At 39.1% G+C, this 21,482-nt stretch overlaps 1 protein-coding gene across 1 annotated transcript in view; it reads left to right on the top strand.

The window, feature by feature from the left end:
* Positions 1–21,482, top strand: part of wnk4a (WNK lysine deficient protein kinase 4a) — a 64,614-nt gene that overhangs the window by 29,182 nt on the left and 13,950 nt on the right. Inside the window, exons 5-13 of the mRNA XM_034707210.1 lie at positions 1,820–1,977; positions 6,596–6,684; positions 7,273–7,492; positions 10,258–10,618; positions 12,408–12,559; positions 14,735–14,808; positions 16,389–16,524; positions 17,013–17,129; positions 20,845–21,018. Coding sequence (XP_034563101.1) covers positions 1,820–1,977; positions 6,596–6,684; positions 7,273–7,492; positions 10,258–10,618; positions 12,408–12,559; positions 14,735–14,808; positions 16,389–16,524; positions 17,013–17,129; positions 20,845–21,018 — 1,481 coding nt within the window. The remainder of the gene's footprint in view (positions 1–1,819; positions 1,978–6,595; positions 6,685–7,272; positions 7,493–10,257; positions 10,619–12,407; positions 12,560–14,734; positions 14,809–16,388; positions 16,525–17,012; positions 17,130–20,844; positions 21,019–21,482) is intronic.

Raw genomic sequence — 21,482 nt, 5'->3', positions numbered from 1 at the left:
CCCTGCGTCATGATCGCTCAGATGGCTTTTAATTTCAGTGTGAACGTGTTCACCTCATAAAGTACAGCACAGACAGGGAGTGTCGGCCATCAGACGCAGTAAAAAGACTTGTTGTTACTTGATTCTTGTTTAAAGACACATTTCATTTGACATGAGTCTAAAATGCAGCTCCGACTCAGACAGAGTGATAAATGTTAAAACTTTTATTATCAATCTTTAACTATTGATTTTGTAGTCTGAAGTCTGAACTATACCTACAGCAACTAGCAGAGAAACACAGAGAGACATTTGAACTGCTCAAAAGCCGATTATTACCACAGGGAGTTGGTTGAGAACAAAATTGAGCTAAAATTGGGAGAAAATTGGACTCCACCAGAGACATGACTCTAAATGGACACTTCAGTTGCTCAATGTCTGTTTGATTTGCACCAAAGCGACTGTTTTCAAACATTCCTGGGATGTCAAGATAATAAGATAAAGATGAAACATGATAACATTGTGTTTACAGCTTGTTTTGTAGTCTCAAAGTCAACAGATTATCTACAAATACAAGTGTGCAAACATTTTCGTACTTAAAAAACTTTTAAAAATCTGACCTATGATGCATATTTTGTCAAGTTCTTTACTTAAATCATCCCTAATTTCCCAACAATAATTAAACACAGGTACATCATTACATTGTCTGTGAACATGATTTCCTCTTTAGTCATGTCAGATACATTTCAATCAGCAATTGTGGCTTTTTTACAATGATAGCAACTCCCATGATTCTTTTTTTTTTTTTAAACTTTGTTTATTGATTTTCACATAGAAAAACAGTCACATCCTAAATTAGAGGTTGGTACATTTTCCTTTTTTTTGGAACAAAGAAAAACACAGATGACATACGAAATACAAAACAACAAATAACCCCCCAACCCCGACACATGTTCCATCCAGATTAACTATATAGAATTTCAAAAATGGAAAACATAAGACAAAAAGCAAGTATGATAAAGATAAACAGATGAAAGCAATAATCTAAACATAGTAAGACACACCATGGTCATACTCAGTCTAAAGACACACAGCAAGCTGAGCTCTCAACATGAGATGCAACTCCCATGATCCCATGGTACTCCAAAATGTCATCAAAGAAAATTTAATTATAACTGTTTTGACTTAGAGACCATTGACTGCAGGAAATACACACTGTGCACCCCAAAACACTCAAATCTTACTGAGATTATTAGTCTCATTACAGGTCGAAATATCTCATTACACTTAATATGAGCTACAGTGACCTGAAGAGTCTAGATATAAAGCTAATTTCAAGATATTAGAAGCCAAAAATAAAGGCTTAATTGATTGTAATGTGTGAAAATGCCACTGCAGCAAGCAAAATGTTCTGTTAAACAAGATGCAAGGTAAAATACAGATACTTTAACTCATTACAATCAACAGAGTCCTTATTTATGGCTGCTAACAACTTGAATTAGATTCATATATGTACATGTTAGATCAAAGTCGCCCATATTAAGTCAAGTAAAAATGTTTGACTAGACATTTGATAACTGTACTTGGTAAGATTTGACTTTTTATAGTGTTCTTTTTTAGCTGTGAGACACAATGACCAAAAAGACAGTCACTGACATAACTGTAGTGTCCATTAAATGCCTACACATGTACTCTTTCTTTGCAGTTAACCCCAGTGCACACAGTTTTCCTCAGTGTCTGTAAAGACTGCATTGAGTTGAGCTGACACTGGACTTTTATTCTCTCACTGGTTCATAAGTGAAAAAAAGAACCAGTCTTGACCAGCATCTCTGCCCTCTGATAGGAACACCAGAGTTCATGGCCCCGGAGATGTACGAGGAGAAGTACGACGAGGCGGTGGACGTCTACGCCTTTGGAATGTGCATCCTGGAGATGGCCACCTCTGAGTACCCGTACTCTGAGTGCCAAAACGCCGCCCAGATCTACCGCAAAGTCACCAGCGTGAGTACAGGACGGAGGAGGAGGAGGAGGAGGAGGAGGATCCTGTGTTTAAAGTAATTGTCACCATGTGTTGGCTGCTCTCTGAATCTAAGCTCAGAGGAGCCGGGATATCTCCTGTCGTGTCTGGATTTCCTCAAACTTTGGAAACGAAGGAGGGTGCATGGAAGGGAAGCCACAGTTTGTCTATTAAAGGCTTAGTTTCACCAATTTTAAGCTCTGGGTGTAGAGCTGTACCATAATCTGACCACTGCTCTGTTTTCAACCCACAATTATGATGCAATTTCACTGATTACCAGTGTACCAAGCCGTTTTCAGATCTTGATGTTTGCTGCAATTCCTCCCTCGCCATAGAATAGTGCATGGTTGGAAAACTTGGGCAGCCTATTGCACATCTTGTTTCTGAAGTGCTCGTGCAGATTTAAAGAAGCTCAAATGTTTTATGAAATATTTCCCTTTGAAGAAAGAAGAAAGCTTTATTCCCAGTCTAGTGATGTTGGATTCAAGTCATACCAGAAAGTAGGATTTCTTAGAATTACAGACCAGAAGTAGTGGTGTGAGGTTTTTATGAGCAGAGCATTACAACAGAGGCTTTAAGCTTCTGTATTTCAAGCTTTCGGGGGTGCCAAGCACAGCGATGACGCCAGGGTGGGCCGAAGGAGGCGATGCTAGAATTATATGTTTTGGAAATTTAGTCTCAGTCTGCAGCTCCACAAAGAAGAAGCTGTTTCTTCCTCGCCCTCTCACATATTCAAAGCAAACAGAGTCTGATGGCGGCTGGAAAGTGAGAAAGCGACAATGCCAACGAGTCGTAGTGGGTCTGGCTCCTCCACAGACAGGACAACATAATAATAATGTTCCATGTGCAGTAGGAAAACTTACCCATGATGCAACATACTTTAATAACAGTCATATTAGCTGTGCCTTTCAGGATTTGTTTATCTTCTGTGTTTATGTGCAGTACAGACGACGCCTTCTCATTTATGTGTGGCAATTAATTTTTTACAACATTAACACTGACATATAAACTTTATGTAACTTTTTATAAATATGACTGACTTCTGTGTGAAGTCATTTTCTACTTAAAGGCTGCAGAGTGTGAAATAAAGCTGGACGTGTGAAAGTCCTGACTCACATGAATGTTCATGGAAACATTTTCATATAGGAGGTAATAACAGACTGACCTTGGCCTCTTTTATGATTTATTTAAATGTTATATTAAATACGTAAACTGATCCATGAATGAAAGCAAAGTTTCTCTGGAAAAACGGCAACCTGTTTTCACTACATGGCCACCAAGGCATTAATCTTATTTGTTAAAGTTTAGCATCTAATTTTGAAACGATGAACATAAATCTACAGCTTTGACCCTTTTCCTACTTCTGTTTTGAAGATTTAAAAACCCTCCTGCTGAGTTTCATACTCATGTTCAACTTCGGAACTCACAAATAATTATTTTCTGAATCAATCAGTGTGTGTTTGGATTTTTAAAATACCTTAAATGGATAGCAGGACAGAACAGAAAAATATCTTCTGAAGTGGGGCGTGTATCTTGATGGGATTAACAGGCCAGAATGAAGATCAAGTGCGAAAATTAGAAGTGGTCTTGTATTGTTTTTTTATTTTTATGTCAATTGGATCGTATTATTTTTATGTTCCTTTATATGCTAAACCACTATAGAAGATAGCACCTGCTGAACCCTCTTGGTTAAGGTTTTGTGTGTGGGTGGGGGTGGGATTATTTGTAACAAACAGGTCATATATTAAAGCTGTTTTGTTTTTGTAAAATAAAAATTGAAAGTCATAAAAACATTTTTTTTAAAAACCCTTAAATGGCTGTAACAGGCCCAGAGAGCACCAATTTGCATTTTCTAATATTTTGTTTTGTTTGTGCAACAGTCAAAAACCTGCATTTGTTCCCGATTTTTCAAACATATTCATCAAAAAAACATTAAATACTAAAATTGTACAACCTGGAGTTGGCGCTTTCTGAACATTTTGACTTTAAACATGACTTGGAAACCCATTTTCTTTATTTAAATCAGTGTACACAGACTTATCATGTTAAATCTCTCTCAAAATGTTGCTCTGATCTTCTGTTTTAGATCTCTCTGAATGCAGTCTCATTAGTTTTCCTTTATTCCAAACAAAATGAGCTTAAAACTAGAAGTCAAATTCCCTCAGCACAATTAGCTAAACAAAGCTCAAGACGCTGCAGTGTTTGATTGAATTATTAGTCCAAAATAAACGTTGTTATTCTGAGATCATTAAAGAGATTGAAATGTGCTACACTGGACATAGTCTTGAGGACATCAGCTTATCTCTCAGGGTTTTATCTCGACCTCGCTCATCGTAGGAAAGGAGCCAAGTCAAAAATTAGATTTGGATTTAGAGAAACTTGATTTTCTCTGGAGGTGACTGTGAGGACATCGAAGTGAACTTCCTTCACAAAGAAACATCTGTGCTCTCCTTTCATATCCTCTCAATCACATTTTACGGATAAGATCGCAGCAGTGTAACGATTGCACCACAGCTTTTTGGTTGATCCTAGTTTGTGATTGCACTCAGCAGAGGGGTGATGTGTGGAAATCTGTTTCCACCAGTAAGAACGGGTCAAAGCTAAACCTGTATGATGAAAAAAAATAGGTAACATGTAATCATTATAACATGAGATACAAAGATAAGATATTTCTATAATAATAATAAATAATATAAATATTAACTATTATTGTACATAAAAACTAATAATTTACTATCTAATGATTGTGACCTTTTTCTCATAAAAAAATATATCTCATTATTTTACTTATTTTACATAATTCCAACCTCTAATTTCACAACATTGACTTTTCATCTCGTAATTTTGACTTTTTAGATCATAATAAAGACTGAATATCTTAGAGCTATGACTGTCTCATTACTTCTACTTTTAAAAATCTCATAGTAATTAAAATTTTTAGTGCATAATTTCACTTTTTTTCTCATAGTTATAAGAGTTGATATAATATTTATGTCTTTGTATCATAAACTTGACTTTCTACCTCTTAAATATGACTTCTTATCTCACACTGCCCTGCTGTATCACAATTTGACTTTCTATCTCATATTTCAGTCTTTTATTCTAAAGTAATTCAACTTTATCTCATATTTTTGACTTGCTATCTCATAACATTGACTTATTATATCATGGTTATGTTTTTTTATATTACAAAGGTGACTCACAATGACATAGTTTCAGCCTTCTTCCTCATCATTAAAACTCATTGTGTTATGATTATGTCTTTGTAACTCAAGCAAGGACGTATTCTGTCATCATTTTTAACTTTCATATTTAAGTGATGACTTTTCATCTCATAAAAATAAAAACTTTGTGTCATAACTTTAACTTTTTATTAATTATTTTATGATTTACTTATTATTTGATCTTTGTCATAGTTATGATTTTTTATTTCATATAATATCTGAATGCTTTTATAATTTGGGCTTCTTATTTCCTTAATGTTTTTATGACTTTTGATCATTAAATTGACTTTTTGTGTCATAAATCTGACTTTCTATCTCATAAAAAAATAAGTATTTTTTATTGAATTTTTACGATAAAATAACTTTTCCCCTTTTATTTCATGATCATGTATTTTTATTTCATAGTTACAAATTTTCATCTTATATATTTAAGCTTTTATCCCATATTCATGACTTCTACTTTTGATCTTCTAATTCTGACATATATCATTAATAACTTTTTATATCATAATAATGACTTTTTTTTACTCATCAGGACTTAGTTTATTACTTTTTTTTATCAATCTTTTTTAAGGCTGTCTATTTCTGCTGTTATTTTCTGTCTGTTTGTGATTAAGTGAAGCTCGTTTGGCTGCATGCCTCTATTAGAGGAAAGTTGAGTTATTTGAATATCTGTACAGTGAAACTATGACATAACTTTTGGTATGCATTCTCTCAAAACAGTAAAACATCTCTGTGAGAGCATCCCTTCTGTCTCACAGTGTCATCCTCTGTCTTTAACAGAAAGAGTAAGTGATCTGTGGTCAAAACAAATGAGACAGAGTTACTGTTTGACATGTCAGCCTTTAAATGTGATAAGAAAGTGAAGCTCTTTATGGAGTGGATCTTAGTATTTGGGTGTTTTGACCTCACATAAGCTGGTTTCTCTTGTATCTGTTGGCCAAACATCTCTCTGACCTTGCTTCGTTGCTCTCTTATCAGTGTTTTTACAGGGATGGAAGCTCTTCAGCGATCTGTGTACACTCTCATGATACCTTATTTCCAATAAGCGAGCAGCCCTGCCAGAGTCTTCTCTGTTTTGAGATAAACTCAGCATAGGAGCTCCAGCTGTCAGAAGTTGAAGGATTGGCGTGTTGGGTTATTTTTTCAACCTTTACAAGCTCTTTGGTTTTGTTCTTTTCTGGTGTTGACACGATGGCAGAGCAGAATGTCATGCTGGCTGGTGGCAGATGTCACAAAGCAGAGGATTACGTGAACATGCAGAGCAGCAGGGAGTGGCTGGTACTGCTGAGGGATAAGAGAGAGATCATTGCTGCTGATGAAGTGTGAAACCCCAAACATTTTTGAATATCTTTTTTTTGTTTGCTTGTTTTTGCAGGGAATCAAACCTGACAGCTTCTACAAAGTCAAAGTCCCAGAGCTGAAGGAGATCATTGAGGGCTGCATTCGTATGAACAATGATGAAAGGTGAATACCAACACTGTGTCCAAGAAAAATATAATAATAACCCCCTACATAATGCACATTTCATCTCAAAAAGTGCACCAAAAACTGTTTTTTCCTCTTTTTATTCTTTGTTTTATAAACTAAGACAAGATTCTGGCTCAAAACTTGTATTTTTATAACAACCCCAAGTCCAAAAAAAGTTGGGACACTGCTGGCAATGCTTATAAAACAGAATTTGATGGTTTGAAAATCATTTCAACCCTGTCATTAATTGAAAATAGTCCAGAGTACGCTCTGTCCATGATTTCCAAAAAGAAAGCCAAGTTTTTATTCGTCAGACCACAGGACATTTTTCCACTTCGTCTCAGTCCATCTTAAATGGACAGAGACGTGGCCTGTGTTTCTGGAACATGGCACAATTATAACCTGCATTTGTGGATGCAGCATCAAACTGTGTTCACTGGTTTTTGGAAGGGATTTTGAGCCCATACGATGAATTCCACAACAGAGTCTTGGCTATTTTAATGCACTGCCCAAAGATCACAACCAAAACTCCAATCCTAAAAGTAGCCTGAGTGTCTAAAAGCAGATGACTGATCCCTCCTGCAGGTACACCATTCAGGACCTCCTGGATCACCCCTTCTTCCAGGAGAACAACGGCGTGCACGTGGAGCTGGCCGAGGAGGACGACATGGTGAAGTCGGGTCTGAAGCTGTGGCTGCGCATGGACGACACCAAGAAGCTCCACGGGAAGTATAAGGACAACAACGCCATCGAGTTTCTGTTTGAGCTCTACAAAGATGTGCCCGAGGAGGTGTCTCAGGAGATGGTAGGTCGACACACGAAGACAGTATGCTGATTGGTCAATCTTTACGACTTTATGGGTCCTGTTTTTTAGCAGCCATTAGTGAGGAAATACAAAAATTGATCTCAGATCAAGACATAGATTGTTCTTTGTCCTGATCATGATTGATGATGATGCTTTTTTATTGGTTTTCTTGGGGGAGACTGAGTGGATGTGGAGTTGACACTAATGCTCTTAGTTAGACACCATGGTCTCTTAACAAAAAGGATGCTTTGAAGGAAAGAGCAACACGTTATGATGCAGGAGGCAGCTTTGAGAAGCTTTTTATGTAACAGGTACAAACAGATGTTAAATCAGGAGACTGACATTATTTGTGAAGTAAAAATCCCTCATTATCTGTCTTTTGACCCTTGACCCCTAACAGTGAAAGCAGCCTCTCTAATGCACCTGAGCATTTTAATGCATCATTTCATCATTCTGTTACAACCGCTCCTGTTCAGCCCATAAAGACAACGCCTCGCAGAGTGTCAAGGGCACGGCTCAACATTTAATCATCAGCAGTTGGAAATGTGAGAGCGTGTCTCAGGAAGCAGCCAGGGTCACGTCTTTAATAATATAATGGCTCTCTTGCTTGTTACGAAACAGCCCCTCCCCGTCCTCCACAGCCGTCTCCACAGAGGTCACTTTTAATGAAAATGTGAGCCACAATTCCTTACTTGTTTACCTCTTTGTGGTAGTTTTCATCAAGATCAAATTTGGTATCAGCAGGGGACATCTAGTCCGGCTGATCTGCTGTAACCCGACTATGTGTTGAGAGCCGGGCCAGGACTGAGTGTCCCACTCTGCTGGACAGTGTGTCACAAGAGGCTGACGGAAGAATGCAATCAATATGCTTTAGTTTGACAAATCACATGTTTGCATTAATGCCAAGTGGCAACATGTGGTGCTTAGAAATGAAGACAGTGTGGAAGTGCAAAAAAACTGCAGTTCTTCAAGTGTCCACTTGAGGCTGACTCCAAGAGTGAGCCAATCCCAAGCAGCAACCTCCGGTCTCAAACGATGAAGTCCATGTGGAAATGTTATAAACTGAAATACATCGAGAATCAGCTTGAGGCTGGCTGCAGAAACAGCGGAACCCACATAGACATGAATGGGAAAAAGACAATCTTTGCAGCATTAATAAATAAATTAATAAACATGTTTACAGCCTGGTTCAAAAAACGGCTTGGCTCTATGTAGCTAATCTCTCTATCGGCACACACTGTACGGGGGTGAATTTTTTCTAACGCAACGGTTCAAAGATATTAAGATTACGAGTTTTTGCCCAAATAAGGACATGACTGACTTGACTCCCGGTCGGGAACACATAGCTGTTGGCTAAGAGGCTCAAACTCCGCCCCTTTACGGCACAATCTGCCTGGTTGAGTTCCGCATTTCCAATATGGCTGCCGCCGTCGATTTGCTTCCAAACAGCTTTCAGGAACAGATGGGTGATGTCACGGATACTATGTCCATATTTTATACAGTCTATGGTCAATCCCCATTAGGCCCCATGTTGAAATGTCTTAAACACTTTTGCACCCTGGTACGAGGCCAATACCTTCTCTCTTAAGAGCTCATTTTCTTTAGATAACTCATCTGTTTTAATTATAGTGAGCCTCAGAGTTAAACCTTATTAGACACAATTAGGGGCGTGGCCAATTTGACTGACAGGTGGAAGCAGTGTAGCTATTTGGGTGTCTCAACTACACTGCAATAACTCAAATCTTAGCAAATTTAAGTAACAACACCAGACAAGTCTACAAAAAACTTTATTAAAATCCAAAATAAAGGTTGAGCAAAATTGTCCAGACAAGTTTTGTTAAATTATCATGTAATATTATTTCAAGAGTGGAGGTAATACTTTGATATAAGATTAATATCTGTACTTTTCAGGTGAATATGACTTATGTTTAGTATAATGTGATACTTTGATGGGAAATGATACAAACAGTGTGCTAGTTTGTTGCTGTCTGCATTTTTTTTAACACTTCCATGGCATATACATCATCTCTACATTCTCCACATAAGCTTTGAAATCACAATTTCAAAATCACATATATACCAACAGGATTAAAATAACATAACAGAAACTAAAATCAAATTATGTACAACAAGGGAGTAGTCTTTTCTTAATTTAAAATATACAATAAAACTAATAAGCAGTGAAAATAAAATCTGGTCTATGGGGGGGTTACAAAATTAACCCATTTCCTCCAGTTAGCAGTGAATTGCTCTGACCTGTGATTCACAAGTGCTGTAGTCTTTCCATGTTGTAAATGTCCATTGTAATGTCCATCCATCCATTTAGAGTTGGGCTCTTCTGTGTCAACCATTTCCTGGTTAACGCCTTTTTAGCCGCAACCAGCAGAATGTTCATTAAATACTTGTCATTTTTCAACCAATCTTGAGGTAAAATCCCAAAATACAACATCTTGACCTCAAGAGGCAGCACATCTTCAAAAATAGGCAAAATGTCTGCATTTTTAAAGAGGCAACCACCACCTTTGAGCTTCATCACGCCTCTTCAGAAATCAAAGTGTGATGTCACTAAGCTCTCAGCCATGTTTAATGAAGTCCATGGAGGACTGTTTATGTCCTCTGGTTTAACACTGACCTGCATACTGACCTGCTCAGGTCAGTTAGTTCAACAGACCTGCATCGATTGTCTGCATACTCCACACCATGAACTGTGACATATACACAGTGTTTATGTTGTGCCCTGACCGCCTCTCTGTCTTGTTATGCAGGTTGTGCTCGGGTTTGTGTGCGAGGCGGACTTCAAGCTCGTGGCCAAGGCCATCAGGGACAGGGTGACGGCCATCAAGAGGCAGAGAGAGAAGCTGAGGCGACAGGCGGAGGAGAGGAAGAAGAAGCTGGAGCAAGAGGCCATAGATGAAGAGCCAGAGCCTCAGACTCTGTTAGTTAGAGTCGGTGAAGTTACCGCAGCAGAGTCCCCAACTCCAACCTACACGCCTCCCGCACCACTCCTGTCTCCCGTCACCAGCTCTGTGGACTCTGGGGTCAGCTCCAGCTACCCTGCTGAGCCAGAGGAGCCTGAGGCGGACCAGCACTTTCACATCCGGCACAACAGCCTGTCCTCTGCTAACTGTGAGCCTCAGAACTTAACACTTAACACCTCCTTGTGGATGGATTCTCATGTTTTTCAATCATGGTTAAACTAATACATTCAAACATGTGCATGTTTTGACATTTAGTTCATGGTTAGCAAGGTCTGAGGCTAACACATTTTTCATAAACCAACTTGAAAATATGAACACAGTCTTTTGATGATTCATAATAACTTTAAAACACAGATATTTTAATTTGAAGATGACTTTTTGGGCTTTTTTGCCTTTATTTGATAGAACAGCTTGAGAGAAACAGGAAATATGAGGAGACAGAGGGGGAATGACATGCACCAAATCATGCTGGGACTGGGAATTGATCCTACGACCGGTGCAATGTGGACTGAAGTCTCTGATATGGGACCCCACTAAGCTAAACTGGAGGTCCCAGTAGAACTGAATGAAAAATATTTGCTTTTGGATCATAATTAGCTCTTAAAGTGCAAAATATTATAATACATTTGTAAATTATTGAACAATTGAAAGGCTGTGGGAGCATTACTCAGGTCTTTAACATAAACAAAACTAGCCAAACCAGGCTATTAGAAAATATTTAGTCAGTAAAATGTAAGGTCCATTTAGTTTAGACAGACAATGAAAGTAAATAAACAGTTAAAATTCAACATGCAGAAGTTTGCAAGAGTGTAAATTAACATATTTAATCCATAGTGACGTGGACAGGGGATAAAAACAGAAACATTACTGGGGGGCGCTAGTTGGCCTGGCAGTTTCAGTGCATGCACCCCATGTAGAGAGGCTTTAGTCCTTGTCACAGAGGTCTTTGGTTCGACTCCCTGCCACAACCCTTCCCTGCATGTCTTCCCCCTCTCTCTACTCCCCACATTTCCTGTCTCTCTTCTACTGTCATATCACATAAAAGCAAATATGCCCAAAAACATACAGAAAAAGCTGCAATGCACAGATAAAGACACACACTTCAAACAGACGTCAGAAAAGTGACCGTGCTCCATCTTTGATTTAATTTCACTTCATTATTTGTCAAAATATTGAGCTGCTTTTGCTGATGCATTCATATGTAGGGATCTTTTTTAAATCTAAATAGTTTAAGATAAAGCTAACATTCAATTATATTTATTTGTAGTCTGTTTTGGATGCTTTTATCAATATATAAAAGTATCATAGTCATAAATAGATCATGATTTTTCAGCATAAAAGCGACCAATAACTGTAGGATATTCACTCTGAAATGTTGAAGCAAAGGCTTCCTGAAATTAAACTTTACTTAAGATTAAACTGTACTTCAGGAAATGTCATTACTAAGAAACATAAACATGTTCATGAAATGAGCCGGCCTAAGCTCCACTTTTTAAACCTCTTGGTTTGTTTTTCTTCATTTTTAAGAATCTTAAACCCTGGAGACACGTGTGTAGCTGCACAACGTTATTGAACAGGAAGTTGTTCAGACTTTAGAGCACATGGGAGACATACAGAGAAATGTGAAACTGTGGATAACTAAATTATTCAGTCTCTGTAAGTCTCATGGTGTGTGTGTGTGTGTGTTGTACTTAATGAACATTTCCTTCTTCTTAATTTAAAACAACAGCCTTAATATTCCTCTCAGTGCTCTAATAAAGTCTGCCCCTCCGAGCAGGTCTAACCCACAGTTTTTATTGAGTATGTGTTGGAGTGTGAGGTCTCAGTTTGGGGTCCTTAAATGTGTGTGTGTGTGTGTCTGTGTGTGTTGTACTGTTTGTGTCAGTCAGGCCACAGTCGGTCACATGCTTATGGTTTTTATCCTTTTGTTTAAACAGCTGACTGCGAGACCGACGGCTATCTGAGCTCCTCTGGGCTTCAGGATCCGCTGGAGGCCGGCAGCTTTAACTCCCCTGTGACCCCTCCCACCAAGCACCCTGACACCCCCACCGCAAACGGTCTCTCCATCCCGGCCCTCCGCTTCCCCTCGGTGAGTGGCCTCCATGAAGAGCTTGTTATCAAAGTGCAGAGAGAACGACTTCACGAGATCTGCTTCACAAACATTAATCCCTCTAATACACTGCTGACAGGGAGAGTTTGGTTACATAAAGATGGAAGTATCACCTGACAATGAGACACGGCAGCTTTAATTATATGTTCAAACACAGAGGCAACTCATGGTGCTGCACACAGGCCAAGAAACTGCAAAAGAAAGCAACAGACACTGACGTTCAGGAAAATCAAACTTTGTTTTCATTCAATTAGTTGAAGATGAACATGTTGATTACAGCTGATGTTTCCTCTTTGAAACAATAAACAAATATGAAGAGCACAGAAGGGAATAAAACAATGAGCAAAAGAAAGAAAAACAGACCTAAATCAATAAAGATAGAAAATAAAAGATGTCAAATATGACATAAAATGAAAAATGAGTACATATTATAGAGTTACAGTGCAGATTATTGTAGCACAGTCAGTTGTGCCTCTTTCCCTTTATGCAAGAGAAGTAAATAAAAGAAGAGACATGTAAAGGACGGAGTTTTTAATGTTGTTTTGATGATAGGTTTGATGTGAGCTAAGGTACACAAAAACCTCAAGAGCCAGTGAGGAGAGAAATCATGATTTAAATCCATAGAAGGGATAAACAATGTGCTGTTCACACATTCTTAGCATACATGAGACAGTTCCCCTGATTATGATACTGTTATATCCCTTGTCCCACCTATCTATTAGGCCATACATGCTTATTATAATAAACAAGTTCTGATGTGAGCTAGGATTCTGGTATAAGATACATATGATATATTATTACACAATACAGAATGATACAGAACAATACAGAACTAATGTTACAATATAATAGAAAAGATAAAGATACGATACAAGATATGATAGGATATAGAATGTTTCAATATCATAAGTTAAATTTGGATTCAATACAAAATGATACAAAGCGATACTTGATGATTGAAAACGAAGGTGTACGATACAGTATAGTTCAATACAATAGAAATGCTACAATACAATAAGATAAAATAAAGCTAAAAACAATTCAAAACAAGATAATGTGATGTGATACAATGAGATATGATACAATGAGATATGATAGGATACAAAATGAAATGGTACATTATGATACGATACAATAAAGTATGATACGATGTGGTGCAATACGATCATAACAATACACAGGATGAGATACAATCTATACAATACAATATTATACATATGAAATGATAAGATACTAAACAATACAATACTAACAATACAATAAGATAAGATACTAAGCTATACAATACGATAAGATACTAAACTATACAATACGATAAGATACTAAGCTATACAATAAGATAAGATACTAAGCTATACAATACAATACGATGAGATACTAAACTATACAATACGATAAGATACTAAACTATACAATACAATATGATGAGATACTAAACTATACAATACAATATGATACACTTCAATGTCTTCTTGTCTTGGTCTCAGGAGCTGCACACGCCTAACTGCCTCCACAGTTTCTTCCTGATGGCACTGACTTGGTTTCCCACTACACCATGTTTGATATCTTAGTTAGCATGCTAATTATATATTTTAGCACAACAAATAATGCATAACAAACATTCCCATAGAGCCCTACTTTGAACATAAGAAGTGGGGAACAAACATGAATAAAGGATTGAGACCCAGAGAGCATGAAGAAGCTCCCAAACAATCTGTTTCTGATTGAAGTGTTTTTTAGTTTCACAGATTTTTGAACCAAATCCAAAGAATTGGTTTTGATTTGGACGATTGGATAGAAAGTCAGAGGATCCCTCAAGTCTTTACAGGTCATCCGGGCGGGGGCAGGAAAATATGCGCCAAAGTCAATGGCAGATTCTCAAATAGTTTTTAAGATGTTTTACTAAAAGCCCGAAATGTCAACCAAAGCAAATCTCCAGATCAAGAGATTTCATGGTTAGTTAGAGCAGAAAGTAATGCTCCATTAAAAAAAGGGAATATGTTGTGTTGATGAAATCAGGGACTTTTTCATCTTAAACTCAGCATGTGTAAAATGTTTCCTGGACACTATCCTGTACCGAGGGCCTGAAATTAAAGAGTCAATGGAGGTCTTTATCCATATTTACCTTACTACAACTTTAATTTCTGTTCACAGAGCATTGCTGTTTCCAACAACATTGAACATGGCAACTCGGCCCCCCAGAGCGGCTTCAACTCTCCTGTGGAAAGGTAATGGTCTTCATCCTTCTGTTCTCTTCACTCCCCTCTTTTTTTCACACCCGAAGAACAAAGGGGATCCATAGTCCTGTCTTTAATTAAGTCAGAGACCTGGAAATCAATATGAATCTAGTAGAGATGTCTGGTGTTACCTCTTTAACTCCTCCTCCTCCTCCTCCTCCTCCTCCTCCTCCTCCTCCTCCTCCTCCTCCTCCTCCTCCTCCTCCTCCACATCTGTGGGGCTGTCACAACAAGCTGGAGGCGATCGACTGGCTCTGGTGTGTTTTTATTACAGCGAGGCAACATGGACCCTCGCAGGTTTCTCTGTGACGGGGTCTCTGATGTTGAGGAGGCCCTGTTTTCCATGTTTTCCATGTTTTCAATGTTTTTCATGTTTTCATGTTTTTCAATGTTTTCCATGTTTTCTATGTTTTCCAGGATGTCAAAGAGAGAGGCTTTGTTTTTGTTTTTGGAGCTCAGAATAGAAGATACATAAATAAGGTTGTCTCTGTAATAACAGTTTGCTATCAGAGGTCCATCTTCTACTCAGAGACAGGGATGTTTTTAAAATTGCACGACTCAAGGAGACTTCTCATTTTCCTCTTTTGTCTGAACATAGGTCCACAAAGACAAGGGTACTAAATTTGAAATGACATTACTCAAAGAAAGGCAGCAAATCCTCAACTTGTGTCACATTTGTGTCTTTCGTTTTCTCTTTTTCTTTGTATGTAACCTAAGAAAGCCTCCTTTCCTCCTAGCTTTAACTGCTGACACTGAACTAAGTTGTGCAAAATGCAGTAGCTGCAGCTTCCACTGTTATTGCTTTCTCCATATCAAATACAAGAACTTAAACTGCTGCCTGCTTAGATTTTAATTTCCAGTTTTCTGAATCAGAGTATAGAATGAAACAAATGTCAAGTCTAGATCAGAATCACATTTCCTGACAGCAATAGGAGGCAGAAAGTTCTCCTGTTTGCTTGATTCTCTTTCTAGGAAAGTCTCAAACAGTTCTGAAATCCAAAAACAGAACTCTCTTATTTTAACTTATTTTATGTACTTAGTAATTAAAGGTGAACATAATCCTGACTCTAAACTGAAGTAACCCGTGAGTGGAGGTTTTCTAAATAGAGACAGGCGGACACTGCCAGTCTGTAAACGTTACCCACCTGTGGATGGAGGGGAGTCTGTGACCACAGCACTCCCAAAGCGAGGCCCATGAGACGCAATTAGCTGAACCAAAGCTTTTTATAAAACATGCTGAATGTTCTCCGCTTCTCAGAAACCCAAACCCCCGATCATTGTATAAATACAACAGATCACATGGACGTGTTGCTTTCTCTGGACGGACACCAGCTTCATATATAGACGCTGGAAACGCCTCTTTGTAATGTGTTGTTTAGCTCAGATGTGACACATGCCACTCTGACACTTCAGAGGGATGTTTATTACTGTATTATTATCTGTGATGTTTTAATAATCGGTCATGATTGATTCAATTCCTTCCATGCTTCTGCTAATTTGCTTTGAAATTACAGCATGAAGAATGTGTTAGTGGCTTCTTCTAACCAGAAGCATGTTTCGTCTCTCTGCAGCTACGCCTCTGATGTGACTTCAAGTCTGAGCGACGGCTACGAGGGCCTGTCAGAGAAGAACGAGAGGACGGCTGCGAGGCGGAGTGCTACCAAGCTGTTCAGGAGGAGGGCTCGGTCGAGGCTCCGCATCACGGGGGTATGATAAATCAGAAGTTTTGTTTCATTACAACTCTACAAATGGATTAAACACATCATAAACAAATAAATCAAACAGCTGTGTTGAATGATTGAGGTAGTGGGGTTTATTGTATTTATGATTTCGCAATGGAGCTCCACCCTGGTTACAGAACATTATCTGTATCTGTGCTGCCCTTTCCACGCCAACCGCAGCTCATTTCTCATCTGATCTGGACACTCTGAGGTCTTTGAGTGAGCGTGTTTGCACTGGAAGTCGAGACAAACACATCATGCATAACCACATGTGGTGCAAACAGTGCAAAATACAATGACACACACACAAACACAAACACACTGCGTTTTACAGTAGACTCACACAGCTTTATGTTTGCTTACACACACACACATATGTATTGTCGGTGCTGTGTTTAACTTTGCTCAGTGGTTTAGAAGGTAAACAGACACCTGTCATCGCTCCTCATTGATCCTGTCCATCCTTTCCTGCAGCTCTCTGATAAAGTGGACCGCGTGGTGGAGTGTCAGCTGCAGACGCACAATGACAAGATGGTGACGTTCAAGTTTGATCTGGATGGAGATAACCCTGAAGACATCGCGGCTGTCATGGTGAGTCATTGCTCAAAGATCCACCAAGTTTCAATCTGGTTAGAGACAGAGCTTCTTTGCCTTTGTCTCATTATTTACTCAAGGCGTGGATGGAATTGAATTTCGGCTAGTTTTGGTCCAAGTCAATAAATGATTAAGTTTGGTAACTCTTTAGCTCTGGGACATCAATCATTAGTCATGGATGATATTGCAAATCAAACACAGATATTATCCTCCATCTTTAATCATATTGCATTGCGTAATACGGATGATCTTTTTGGCTACAATAGCAAAAAAATTACCGGCAACTAGAGAGTGCAGACTACCATCAAAGTGGATAGTCCGTTCTTCAACTACATGCAAATCTGCAAGCAGGACCATGCAATAAGAATCTTTTAGAGTCCACTAAAGCTGCTTTTCTTTTTGCTGAATGAGCTCCAAAGATTTTAAGTTTTCTCACTATCCCATCCTCCACCCTTCGTCCAAGTTTCATGAGAAACAGGCCGGTGCTTTTCTTTCTTTGCTACCATAAACCTGCTGAGAAATCTTGGCTGTATATAAAGATGGCCAGCATGTGTTCGCCTACAAAGAGTGAAACCAAAATACCCCATGCAGCAGGTGCTTGCATCATTGGAGCCCAAGTCTGAGCAGTAAGGATTAGCTAATGGAGGTACTTTGTTGACATCTCACCCCTGCTGCTAGCAAAAACATACATTTAACCCACCAATAGAATGTCAAAGATCCCTCAGGTGGGTCCCGTCCACAGCAGAACAGACTCTTTTGTCAGTTTGAGGCAGACACTCAAGGCTATGGGAAGTTTAATGGCTCTTGTGTTAGTGTTTGTTGTGTTTTCTCTCGCCGTTCCTCCTCTACTCTGATAATCTGTTAATCTGATACAGAATGCTGAAGGAGCCCGCATTGGTCAACAGAGCTGTCAATCATGATGTCACATCCCCCTTTATTTTACATTAAATGACTAATTAAAGATAAACTTCTCCAAAAAATGAGCCCTGGGACATAAATCTGCACAAACAGAGTGAACTTTAATGACAGAAAGCATGTTTGAGAAAAAAGTATTCAACATGTATTCATATTTTGTAGTTTGACTCATGTTCCATCTGTTAACATGGAGGAGGCGGGCTTTATGACCTATTTTGCAACCTGTCAGTAGGGGGAGCTCCAAGTGTTTTGGCCTCAGCTGTCATGTCGTCCATTTTTTCAACCGTCTAGATATGAAAACTTTCTCCTCTCACATCTTAGAATCTATAAATTATAATCATAATTTGTAGGTCACTAAACAGTCTCAATGTTGTCTATGTTAGCTACCGGAAGTTTGCTAACGTTAGCCACTGAGAGCAGCTCTGTAGCAGCAAAAACCTTAGGTAGACTGTAATGAGGATCTTTAGCTTTTATACTGAAATGACAGTCATTTCATGTCGTGCTCTCCAAGAACCCAGCCGTGGTTCAGCTGTAACAAATTCATGCTGTGCTGCAAAACATTGCTCATGTTGTTTGTGTGTGCCAGCATATCCAAAGATAACAAACATGTGAGGTTGAATCTGGGTTAATGATGTTTCAAGTGATGCTCAAGACATCCATCATGTTTCGTTTTCACGGAGTGCTGCAGCCGTGAAGAACACAGATTCATATGTTTGAATATTTAATCTCAGAGCTCGTGTATACTTCCCTGTATGTGAGGAATAAAAGGGTTTTACTGAGTCACTGAAGGGTTAACAAAGTGACTAATCAGTTTCCTCCAGAGACGGGACCTCCTGGCACTTTGAAAGATTTGTTCAGAAATAAATAAATGATCTCACCCTGTCAGCTGATAAGATAGCTCTATCTGAGCTGAACGTCCTCGTGATTCACTCTGCTTTAACAGCCTGTTGTTTGTTGATCCTGAATCTATATGATAATATATCTGACTGTCAGAGAAGTGAGTGACGCAGGTGAGCAGCTCACCCCCCCCTCTCATTGTCTTTATTAGAGCGTAGAGGCAGTTTATACATTATACGAGCCTGTTTGAGGCAGCGTGTGCACTTTTAGTTCTGTTCTTAAAACACAGTAGGCTTTTGTTTACAAAGTCCCTCCACAGCAGGGGCATATGGCATCCCAGAAACCCCCCCGGTTCTTAAAGTGGGGCGGATTTACGCCATGCTGACAGGAAATGGTCGCCACGCCCCAACCCACATTTACCAACAACACTCAGAACTGCATGAATATGCAAAAGTCAAAAGCTCCTCTCATGAACTACTGTACTGTGGATTTACAAGACAAGATTTATGCACTCTTTCCCCAAGAATAAGCATTAAGCTGAGGGCGGGTGGGGGTTTGTTTGGGTTGGTGGGTAGATTTCACAGATGGGTACACCAGTCGAAAACAAGTACTGCATGTCTAGTTAGTAATCTAGGGACAATCTAGTCCTTTAAAAGTGTGGAAAGTAACCAAACATATTTACTCTAACAGAGCTTGAGTGTAAGGTTATTGTACGTTCTGCCTACTCCTCTTCATGTTAGTGTATAATACTGCAACTTTAAGGCATTTAAAGGCACTTTAAGGATTTAACTGACAGGTGTGCCTCAACTCTATACCTCTTTGTTGGCTCCTAGTTCAGCCAATAGTTACTTGGAGTCAGTTTTTCCAATATGGCGACCAACTTCAGAAATCAGTGGGTGACGTCTCACAGACTATATCCATGTTTTACACAGCCTATGGTTTTATCCTGAACGCCAAAGTTTGTTACTGACTTCTTCAATATTTAGGGGTTAAATCTGAAAACCAGAAAAGCCAAATGAAAGTGCGTCTTCATACTAAGTGTTTGGCTCTCGTTGTTTTTCATTGCATAGTGACACAACCCATGATCTGCACGTCATCTTTACATTATCAAAATACACTGTGTGAGCTGCTGAAGGGAAAGACTGAGCTGATATAACAAACTCTACACACATCACTGTGTACACTGGGTGATCTTAGGCGTTTCCTGCTTCACATGATGCAAAACTGAGATGCAAAAATGTCAAATAATGACAATATATCAGTGATGTGCATTGTAGATGCATCTGAAAATAGTGCAAAACGAATGGGCTTCCTGGTGGCAATGTAAAGTGCTGATAAAAAATCCCCAGTAGTGCATACACCTAAACTGAGATGAGTGCATGGGTTAGAGTCTTTCAAAATCAGCTAAATTAAGTTGCAGAAGCGGCCCCATCTGCAGAAATTGCAGCCTAGCTTGCATGCTGTTTCTCCCTGCAGTTTCTCATTTAAAGGGCTGAGATGAGAGGCACCCAATGTGGCTAGTACAATTATTAGTGACATTAAACTCATACAACCCACTTCAAAAAACATGAAACATCCCTTTAACAAGAAACTAGCATTTTGGTGGGTTTCTTCAGAGGAGAACAAAACAAAGAGCTGTTGAATCTGAAGTCAAAGAAGAAGAAGTGCTTCGGGGTCTTTGTATTAATCACATACAGGGGCTCTTTGGAGACTTTGGGCTTGCTGTTTTCAGTTCATCTGTAGAAGAGATGTTGCATGAGTTTAAAGTAAACTCAGTCAAAGAATGTAAACTCAACTGTGCTTCATAAAAAAATCCAAGGCACACACATGCAGCCATCTCTTCTCAACATCAGTTGAGGGAACAAGACTGTTTGAGATTGTTACCTTAAGTGCATTGGTGTCTTTTTTTACTTCTTACGTATACGTCTGATCTAATTTCATCGTACCTTTTGTCTACTAGGTGCACAATGAGTTCATCCTGCCATCAGAGAAGGAGGGCTTCATCTACCGCATGGGCGACATCATCAAACGCGCCGAATCTCTGATGGCCAAAGAGCAGCCGGTCCACCCAGGCGGGCACCGATACCCCCAGCCTGCTTTCCACAACGGGGTTAACTCTTTGTCTTCCTCTCAGGTCAGCATCACAACACCTGCTCCTTCTCTATCTTCTCTGTAAACCACATCGCAGCACTGTGAGCTGAGAACAAAGGAAGTTAGAGTAGCTGAGCGTTTTATTGTCCCGTCTGATCCTCGTAAATTACAGCAGCTATATCGTCTCTTATCTCAGCCAGGACTATAAATCTGGTGTAAATGGAAAGCTGTACTGTAGCGCTTCCTTCACTGGAAATAAAAACCTCAGTGGAGTGCTTTCCACACTGTCCACTTCCCTCATGAGACTCGCCCCTTGAAGACAGAAGGTTAAGTGTTCCTGTTCCTGTGCCACCTGAGGCTGTGCTTTCATTCAGAACATTATGTTACTAAAAGCACTAATGTCATAAAGTCGCTGTGATTTGTGGAAACATACTCCATGCCTCCTTATTCACATGTATTTGTTCCCATAAGCACAAATTGTTTCCAGTCCTCACACCATAATGAACT

Source organism: Notolabrus celidotus, chromosome 18 (genome assembly GCF_009762535.1).
Source record: "Notolabrus celidotus isolate fNotCel1 chromosome 18, fNotCel1.pri, whole genome shotgun sequence".
In the NCBI taxonomy this organism is placed as follows: domain Eukaryota; kingdom Metazoa; phylum Chordata; class Actinopteri; order Labriformes; family Labridae; genus Notolabrus; species Notolabrus celidotus.
This window is presented reverse-complemented; position numbering and strand designations above follow the sequence as displayed.